At 34.3% G+C, this 10,837-nt stretch overlaps 1 protein-coding gene and 1 long non-coding RNA gene across 2 annotated transcripts in view; both read right to left on the bottom strand.

The window, feature by feature from the left end:
- Positions 1–2,321: 2,321 nt before the first annotated feature.
- On the bottom strand, positions 2,322–2,903 carry LOC118762693 (piggyBac transposable element-derived protein 3-like). Its single transcript, XM_036501671.1, has one exon. The coding sequence runs from the start codon at positions 2,901–2,903 to the stop codon at positions 2,322–2,324; it is 582 nt and encodes a 193-aa protein (XP_036357564.1).
- Positions 2,904–3,259: 356 nt separating this feature from the next.
- Positions 3,260–10,837, bottom strand: part of LOC118762560 — a 17,091-nt gene continuing 9,513 nt past the window's right edge. The window contains exons 2-3 of the long non-coding RNA XR_004998313.1: positions 5,914–5,927; positions 3,260–3,586 (exon numbers count right to left, since the gene is read on the bottom strand). This is a non-coding gene — a long non-coding RNA (uncharacterized LOC118762560). The remainder of the gene's footprint in view (positions 3,587–5,913; positions 5,928–10,837) is intronic.

Below are 10,837 nucleotides of genomic sequence, written 5' to 3'. Positions count from 1 at the left end.
CCTGGAATGTGATAGAAGCTGTTCTTTGCACATTTTCAGTGTTTATAACACCCGAACATTTGCCACAAACAAAAACTATCTTCCCAGTTAGCCCTACTTTGATATTGCTGCACCTCTTATGTGTCCATAGCTTACTCTGTTTTCCTATAATGATACTTTCTAATTAGATATAAATCTATATAAGACAATATACTAATTATATCACTGAGATTTGCCTCATACCATTCAGATGTAGTTTGACCTTTGCCCACTTTCTTTCACTTTGATTTACTTTAATGCCTTACTTTAGTGCCACACATGAATATCTTCATTCATTTATATTAACAATTTATCAATGTACCTCAACTCTAAGTGAAAGACTATAAATGTGATATGAAGGAGCTATTTACATATCCTGATGTATCTGAACATTTAATTTCCTAAGAAGCTACCTGTAATACTGTACACACTGTCAAATAGAAGAACTGTCATTCTATACCATTGCTGAAGCTAAAAGCTAACCTAACTTGATTGTTTTCATCTATAGAATTAAAATGAATGCCTATATTTAACTAACTGGTCTCTAGTCTTTCAAATTCCCCAAGTAAAGTGTTCTTGTCTTTTCTGTGTCAAAAGCTTCCGTTCATTTTTCAAAATTTTGATATGAATTCCCTATGTAATTTCCTATTTCACCCAGATGAGTTGTGAGTTATATTTGAACTCAGTTATATTTGAGCTGGAAGATTTGGCATTCATAAATATTCCATTTATAATGTTTCTTTCCTTATGGTGTATGTGTGTTTGAATTTGCTTACACACATGCTAAGATGTACAGAGAACAGTATTTATCAATCAGAGTGTTTGGTTTGTATTTATACCCACTGAGATGTTTTTGTTTTTAATCCATGACTGTAATTCCCTCACCTTCTTCCAAGTATAAATAAATATATATATATATATATTACCTTATACGCATACATACATGTACACTGACATATATTGATCAGTAGATTCATTGATCAACCATTTGATCAATTGATCGAGCCTTGCATACATAAAGCATATGAATGAAATTATATATTAATAGTTGAATTATTATATAAATAATAAAGATATGTAACCATACAAAATCAACTGATAAATGTGTCCAAATACAATATCAACTTACGTAGTGGGTAAACATAAAATATTAACCAATAAAGTTGTGTAAATATATATACTAACTGATATTGTGGATAAATATAGAATATCACCTGATAAAAGTGTGTAAACATATATCAACTGATATTAAGAACAAACATATAGTATCAAATGAAAATACAAAGAAAAAATAAATAAGACTTAAATCATATAACTTCTGCTGAATGAACAAACATGTTAACCCTTGTGCAGCTGGAAGAAAATCCTTTTTACCTTCAAATGAAATATAAAGAAATCAATTTTCCTTTTTATTTTCTTGGAGCTTGTAGTGTAATGGCTGATAGATATACATACAACACTGCCTACCTATTCCTCATCTGTTGCAATAAGCTTCATGCAATTGGCACTGCTCTTGTGAAAATCCATACCCCTTTAGTGTTCAGATTAATTTGTCAAATGTAATGCTTATCTGTTAACATTAATTTTGATTTATTCAGGTTCAAGTGGGGTGTCCACAATATTTGCTTGTAGCTTTGTTAATTTTCTACATACAGGTTTGAGATTTTGTAAATGGGTACTTATATGCCAGTGGTTTATAGTTACATAATTTTAGCTGATCTTTCTGATCAAATTTAACTTTTATGGACAGGTAAATTTAATTAACAGGTGTAAAAACAATAACATTATGAATAAACACTAAAATTCATATTCTTAATTCATCTTACCTGTTTGATTTGTTACTAAAACCATCCCAGATGTCAACCGCCAACAATTTTACATTTTTCAAGACGAGCTACATTAATTTGAATTAATTAAAATACAGGTGATTACAAGATTTTATTCTGTGTCTATATTTCATTCAAATATTTTCATCGAAAATAAAGTACAAAATTCTTTTACTCATCAATATACCATTAGCTATGCACTCTTATACAATTTAATGAATTCATTTACGTAACAAAATGCATCTAATTAAAAAAGCTCATTAACAGGTGAGACAAAGGTGAATACAGGTGTGTGACATAGTGAAAATGAATATATATTTCTCACTTTCACAAATTATTTATAATAAAATGAAAAGGAATATATGATAAAGCAATATAGTTACAAAATAATATAGTTATGACATATTTCTGTCATGAAACTGCCCAAAGCACCCTTTACACAAGGTCACTTTGCAAAAGGAACACATATACAAAGTCTCAATCTGATACTCTTTTGCAGTTCTTCTGTTTTTGCAGCAAACACAGTCTGCAAACTATTTTTCTTCCATTTACCTTTTCGACTTTATGAAAGTCAGTATTTTCTCTGTTGATATCCACTTCAGTTAATTTTGCTTTTCTCCCAGTTCTGTGCTTCCTAGAAGATAAGCTCTCACATGACTGACATGCAATGTCAACCCGAAATTTCAAATGGTCGTAGTCCTTTGGTGGCAGAGGTACCTTGTGGCTTTTTGCATGTACAATATATGAACTTACTATAGTTAAATTAACTAAAAACCACAAAATGTACCTCCACCATTTCTTTCCAGGTTGACCAACTGGGTAATATGCCCAATATTGGTCAGATTTATCAACCCCATCCATATATTTGTTATAACAAATATTCACTAGGGATTTTCCCTCAACACCAACACTAGGTTGTTCATTAGTCAACAGAAATAAAATCTGTCTTTTGTCTTTGAAAGCAGTAGCTAATAAATTTTCCTTTTGCATTTGTAAAATGTCCCCATTTTTTAAAAATTTTGTTTTCATTTCATGGGGTAAACCTTTACAGTTGCCCATAATAGTACTACACGTGTAAGTACTTACACGGGCAAGATTTTCTGCCAAAGCCACTGAAGAAAAAAAAAATGGTCAAAACAGAGGTGCCGGTGCTGATGGTGAAATGGTTCAGTAAGAGACCATACTACATCATGTCCCAATCCATATGGTCTGTTTCCATTATATTTTTTACATATGTAAACATTGAAGTTTACTCAATATCCAGTGTCTGATTAGAAACTTCCCATACCTCGATCCCCCATTTGGTGGGTTTGGCAAGCATGTAATGCCAAAAATGTAGTCTGCCCTTATAGCCTATCATGGCTTCAATTATACTGAGATTTTTCCCAGGTATAACTATTAAGGAGTAAATCAATTACAGGATGTACTTTGTACAGGGGATCGTAGTTTGGGTTGTTTTTGCTGGGGGCATTAGCAGAATCAATTAAATGTAAATACTGCGATATTTTCAAATGACTCGTCTTCAACATTATACTTGAGATATACAGATCACCATACCTTATATCAGGACTCCATTAGTTCCACAGTCAAGGAAGCTGTTTAACACCAAACATAATATTGATTGTGATAAAACACTCATTTCCACAGTATAAGTTCGCTGCCATAGTGGATCGTTTCTTCCGCAAATAGAAATTATATGTTGCTCATATTTGTTTGTTTCCTCCGTAACATTTTCAAAAAAACTTTCTGGTAAAACTAAAAATAGATAGTCCAACGGTTGAGCATCAGAAGGTAACTTCTTTTGTGGACCAGTGTTTTCTCTGAAATCAGGAATGGTGATTGGTGTTGTAATCTTTGCCCATGTTGCCATGTTTACAATATCATTTTCATCACTTTCATTCTCAAAATCTTCCTCGTCTGGATGAATATTCACTAATATCAATATGAGATTCGTCAGAAGACAAAATAAACTCATTTTCATTTATATTCTCTATATCGTCAAGAGTAAAACCTTCAAAGTCAGAATCGCTACATGCTGATGCCATTTCATTAAAATCTAAGGTACAGACTTCTCTTCAAATGTTGAAAAAAAAACATTGTTTCTTTATTGCCTGTAAGGGGCTGACAAAAAGTTTACCACACCAACACATGTGGGGACACATAACACAAATAAATAAAAATTAAATTCAAATAAAATTAAAATGATGTGGCTGTGTGGTAAGTGGCTCACTTATGAACCACATGGTTCCGGTTCAGTCCCACTGCTAGGCACCTTGGACAAGTGTCTTCTACTATAGCCTCAAGCCGACCAAAGCCTTGTGGGTGGATTTGGTAGACGGAAACTGGCATGGATTGGATGGTTTGACCAGGGCTGGCAAGCTAGAAGACTGCACCAGACTCCAGCCTAATTTGACCCGGTTTCTATGGCTGGATGCTCTTCTGATGCCCGCCACTCAAAGAGTGTAATGGGTGCTTTTACATCCCACTGGCACAGGTGCCATTTGCATGACGCCAATATTTACCATGACTGTGATTTTACTTGGCTTGATGGGTCTTCTCAAGCATGGCATAATGCCAAAACATATAATATAAAAAAATTGCTCAACAATAAACCTCGTTATTCAACTGTTAATGTTTCATAATAAAAGGTTTAAAAACTAGTTTACTCAAACTCTCTTATCTCTCTCTCCCTCTCTCCCTCTCTCTCTCTCTATCTATCTATCTATCTATCTATCTATCTATCTATCTATCTATCTATCTATCTATCTATCTGTTTACTTACTTACCATCTTCCAGTGTTACCCATCTATCCTGAATAGCAAAAGATCACATGCCCAAGTAGCAAAAGATTTCATCATATCTATTAGTATCAGATACACAACTTCATTTATCCTCCTCCCAGCACTCCTTCTTCCTCATGCTACTCCTTACAGGCAACCTTCACTTTCTTACCATTTCCTGTTTCCACAACTATTCATCATTCAAGCTGTCTTTTACCAGTTAATATTACCCCTCCAGTTTTGCTAGTCATCACTCACTCTCCCCTAGCTTATTTGCTATTGACATTCATCACACTCTCAGCTCATTGACTGTTCCTATGACTATCCATCATTTACTCTATCTCCCGTTAAGCAATGCCTCTCCTATTTCTCCCTCCCCATTTACACTATCACTCCAATCACTCTTTCTTCATCATACCAACTTCTTTCTCCCTCTCACCCTTGTTTATCTTCCATTCTATCTCTTTTATTCACTCTATTGGTCACATTGCCCTGAATGAACAGGAAAAACATAGCAGAGTGAGGATTCTTTCATCTTGTTGGATACAAGATAACCTCATTAATACTGTTGCTATGATAAAATAAATGCTTAGAGTATATTCTGTAAAGAGGTTAGAAACAAAGGAGTGGTAACTTAGAGTCAAGAGGAACTTCTAATCTTGTCTTCTCTAATGGTGACATCATTAAAAAATGCACCTTGTATAGTCTTTAAAGTCACTTGTTTTGGGAAGGATATCCAACCATAGAAACCAAGTTAAAAATAGAACACAAGAGCACAAGACAAGAGATCTCCCAGTTAATTTAGGAGAACAGTTACTAAAATAAAACTGGGCAGGATTCTGGATTAAGAACCCCATATAACCCATTGTAACTCTTTTATGCTTTAGAATTTTCACAAAATTTTTATGAATTTATCTTCTATATATGGGAATTCATACAATTATGCAAAAAAATATATGTGTGTGTGTGTGATTTAAAGGTGATTTAGCCATTGTTTTAACACATCTCAAACCATTTGATATGCTTCTCATTTCTTTGTCATTTTGTCATGTATTGATGTTTTTCACTATTTTTCTCCCCATAAATACATTTGATGGAATGATGGTGCACCCTAGGATGGTCCATTGCTGGGATTTAAACAAAAAAATCCACACTGCTAATATTTTAATGTCTGATTTAAAATTTTAAAAATTCAAAAACAAGTAGAAATTTTATGATTTATGAAGTGATGATTAAAAATTGAAAACAAAAGATTTTTTTTTTCATACATAAATTCCTGTGTTTAGAACACAAATTTTCAAAACTTTTCCGAAAACTCTATAAAATAAAAAAGTTATGTGGGGTTATATAATGTAAAAGGATTATGATGATACTCACATTCAAAGTATATCATAAACATGAAAACTCATTTACACTGAAAAAGAATTTGCTCATAATTTTGAACTGTTCACCAATGGAACAGTACTCCTTTACAATGTATTGAGTTGTCCAGAAAGTTTGTGCCGATTTATAGTAGCTTACCTTTCGACTTATTTTAGAACATGGTTGAGTTCATAAAAATAGGATTTGACTACACAGCCATTTAGAGCACAGTTTAAGCTATCTTTTCATGGAAGAAGGTTTATGTTCCTATAACCTGTGTTAATTCTGTAACCCTTTAAAATGGAAGATAAGAAAGTTCATTTTCGGCACTTGATGATTTGGGAACCAGACAAAAATTGCTGCACCCTCCATATTCACCAGATATTGCTCCTTCGGATTTCCACTTATTCAGGTCTCTGCAGAATAGTCTTAATGGTAAAAATTTCAATTCCTTGGATGACGTAAAAAGATACCTTGATGAATTCTTTGCCATGAAACCACCTCAGTTCTGGGAATAGGGTATTTTCAAGTTAAAGGAAAGATGGAGATGCATTGTGCAACAAAATGGTTCATATTTGGTTGATTAAAAATATAATGGCAAGTATTTATTGACCTTTTTCTTTCCTTTCTGGACAACCCAATAAAATAACCTAAAATATTTCTTGATTAAATCACAGGTATTTAGTTTAAAAGGTTGAACTGGCACTCCATTGGTTACAACAAATATTCCAGTTGATTTGACCAATGGAACAATCTGTTCATGAAATTAATTTGCAAGTGGCTGAGTACTCCACAAACACGTGTACCTTTAATGTAGTTCTCAAGGAGATTCAGTATGACACAGAATGTGACAAGATTGAACCTTTGAAATACAGGAACAACCCATTTTAATCAGCTGAGTGAACTGGAGTAACTTGAAATAATGTATGTTGCTCAAGGACACAACACACCAGGAATCGAACTCACAACCTTATGATCATGAGCCAAATTCCCTAACCACTAGGCCACATGCCTTCACTTAAAAGGTTTAATGTATGGAAAAAAACCACTCAAAATCAACATGTATGTGTGTGTGTGTGTGTGTGTGTGTGCATGTGTGTGTGTGCATGCATGTGTGTGTGCATGTTTGTATGTGTGTGTACATGTGTATGTATGAGTACTGTATACATACATACATACACATACATACATATATATGCGCATATGTGTGTGTGTGTGTGTGTATATATATATATATATATAATATATATATATATATATATATATATATCTGAGGGTGCATGACTTTGTGGTTAGGGCATTGCACTCACGATCATGAGATTGTCTTGGTAGGGAAGAAGAAGAAGAAGGAGAAGAAGAAAGAGAAGGGAGAATAAGAAGGAATGTAGGTAGTATGAAAGTAGTAAGGTGTTAAGTAGTCAAGTGACTTAAAAATTGGCTCGTTATGGATTATAGCAGTGATTGGGACTGTTTTTTAATGAATTCTTGAGAATCTCATGAGTGAATCATTTTTTATATTTGTATGTGTATTTGTGTTATTTTAAAGCCATGGTGGATATGTCATTTGTTCAAAAGGGGTCTGTATTTTGTAATAAAGAGAGTCTCTTTATTGATTCGTTGGCTCCAGGTTGTATCGTCCCTGAATTGGTTGAGGGGAAAAATTCTGAAGCTTGGATTTTTGTTATTGGTGCAAATGTCTATGTGTTGGCTGAATGCTATTTTTCTGTTTTGGGGAATTTTGATCTGGGATCTGTGCAAAGCCATTCTTTTACTTAGACTTGTTTTTGTTTTGCCTATATATTGTCCTTGACACCCAGAGCAGGTTAGTGCGTATATAAGGTTCTCCTAAGTACATATGAAGTTGCTTTTCACTGTGAAATGTTGTCCCTGTTTGAAGGAGAACTCTGATCCCTCAATTAAATTGACGCATATCCCACAGTTGAGCCTTCCACATTTTTTTATTGACAGCTTCTGTGTTGTTGTACATATTCGGGCTTGTGTTAGGAAACTTTTCATAGATTTGGGTTGTCTTTTGCTTTTTATGATGGTATGTTTGGAGGATTAAGTTCATTCTGTGGTCCTTTTTTAGCAGGGGTATGTTTTGGAGGATGGTGTCGAAGGCTTCATTGTTGAGAGGGTTGTGTGTGGGAATGTATGGTAGAGCTTTTGGTTGTAAATCTTTCTTTAATTTGGGATGTCTGAGCTCCTGGATGTTCAGTTGAAGGGCCTATTGAAAGCATGTCAATTAGTGAAGGCGGGTAGTTCCTGGTGATGAGTGTATCTTTTAGTTCATGTGGTTGTGTGTCTCTGGTGTTTACATTAGAAACTATAGTACATATCCTTTTTGCTAGGTTGAAAGAGGATATTCATTCTGGTGTGTCTGGGGTGGCATGATTTGAATGGTAGATATTGCTTGGTGTCCGTAGGCTTATAGTATATATCTGTTTCTATTACGCTCTTAGATTTCTTAATGAGGATGTCGAGGAAGGGAAGTTGTTGCTGGCTATATTCCATCGTAAATTGAATGTTTACGTCAGGTCCATTTAAAAGTGCTTGGAATTCTTTAAGTTTCTCTTTATTTTCATGCCAAAGAATGAAACAGTCATCCAGGTATCTCTTCAAGTTATTTTCTATGTAGAGGGAGATTGGGCTGCTATATTTTTCTAGAACCTTACAATAAAGACTAATTTCTAGATATCCCATGACTAGGTTAGCAAAGGTGGGGGCCATTCTCATACCCATTGCAGTCCCCGATTTTTGTTGGTAAAAGTTGTCTTTGAAGACGAAGTAGTTATTTTCCAGGATGAATTTTAGCCCTTCTATCACGAATTCTTTTTTGATGTGCCAGAATTGAATTGCCTCTATTCCTAGGTTGTGGGGGATATTGGAATAGAGGTTGACAACATTGAAGGATACTAGTAGGATGTTTTTGTTTATTGTTTTAGGAAGGTGATTGAGCATATCCAGGTCGTCCCTTATATAGCTTTTGACATGCTTGAGGAATGGTTTTAAGAGGATATCTAAAAAGTTACTGAGGCAGTGGGTTTCGCATGCGGGACCTGCTATTATAGGTCTCAATTTGAGGTCATTGGGAGTAGGGACTTTGATTATTGTCTGTGGCTATCTTGCATGCATTACTTATTTTCTCACTTTTGTGTATCTTGGGAATACCATAGAATTGACTGGTTTTACTTTTGAAATTGGTCATATAGTCATATTCTTTGTCAATGAGCCCTTCTTTGTATAGGATTAACATGGATTTTAGGTCTCTCATTATTTTCTGCTGACTGTACTGTTGGGCCTTTTCATAATATGTTCCTTTCAATTTCTCAGTAAAAAGCAGTGACATATACATGTGTCAAAAAATGAGAGTGATACTAATATATTTAATAGTTATCCTCCTGTTTACTCTATTATTATTTGATTGTAATTGTTCAAAACTATTTAACCAGAATGTTGACTACTGATGAAGTTACCATCAATAGCTTACTGTATTTCAGGGGTGCAGCAAGCATGGTGGTTCAAAAGCATTCAAGTTCCGCCACCATCCCACATTAGCTTAATGAATACTGAAAGTTTTGCTTAGTGCACATAGACTGAGTTATGATGTAAGCTAGTTCACAGTTTTATCATTTTAATTCATTCTCAAATCTCTGTTCTGTACTAATATAAATTATCTTTGATATTTAATATCACTATGTACCAGAAGAAAGTGTCAGATTTGTAATATACTAGCTAAATTTAAATCCTAGTTAAAACTAAATTTAATTTTGTGATTTTCATTTGCACAATTTTCACTAAGAAAAAAATAAATTCGGATTTTTTGCATGGAATCAAGTACCCTGACTTCCTAATATGCTGCAAACCCCTTATTTTTGTTCAGAAAAAACCCGATTTTTTTTTTCCTTAGTGAAAATAGTGTGGGTGAAAGAATCAAATAATACCGAAAAGAAAAGGGGGAAAGAAAGGGTAGTCCTGGATGTGCAATACTGAAGGAAATAATGGAATAGTGAGAGCTGACAAAGAGATAAGCAATAACACTAGCAACTTATATAATAATAGCCACCAACTCTATGCCTACAATAAATAGTTATACAACAACTTATATTACATAGTTACTTATTCTATATATATATACTCTATAGTTAGCCTAGTTATTGAGCATACATTTTTAAATATGTGATTTCAGTAGTAAGTTTTCATGACAAAAGTACAGCATTAGTTAAATTCTCCATACAGTTCATTTCTGATTCTAGAATTCCACTGCATAACATTTTTTCCTGTTCTGTTCTGTAGTTAGTGATGATGAAATTCTAAAAATCTATATCCACATCATTGTACTTCAATACACAACTGTTAATAACTGTAGGGTTAATATTCTTTTTTTACTCTAGGCACAAGGCCCAAAATTTTGGGGCAGGGGCCAGTCAATTAGATCGACCCCAGTACACAACTGGTACTTAATTCATCAACCCCAAAAGGATGAAAAGCAAAGTCAACCTCAGTGGAATTTGAACTCAGAACATAAAGACAGACGAAATACTGCTAAGCATATCGCCTGGCATGCTAATGTTTCTGCCAGTTCACCACCTTCTGTAGTATGCATTCTAGTCAACTTTATCTCAGTTGATTTCGCACACAGGTAGTAGTATAGCTGGAATCAGGGGTAATCTGCTCCAGGTGATACTTTTGTTGAGGTAACACATTTGGGTTTGCAGTAAAAGCCTGTATAGGAGGTGGTGGTGGGCAAAAAAGTTTCCTTCTCTGGTCATACCAACTGATAAGGGCCGGTTTCCCAGTTTCCATGGCGTATACATTCCTCACCTGGACAGGATGCCAGTCCATTGCAGA

Source organism: Octopus sinensis, linkage group LG3 (assembly GCF_006345805.1).
Source record: "Octopus sinensis linkage group LG3, ASM634580v1, whole genome shotgun sequence".
Classification (NCBI taxonomy): Eukaryota; Metazoa; Mollusca; class Cephalopoda; order Octopoda; family Octopodidae; genus Octopus; species Octopus sinensis.
Note: the sequence above shows the minus strand (reverse complement) of the source record. Positions and strands in the feature narration are given on the sequence as shown.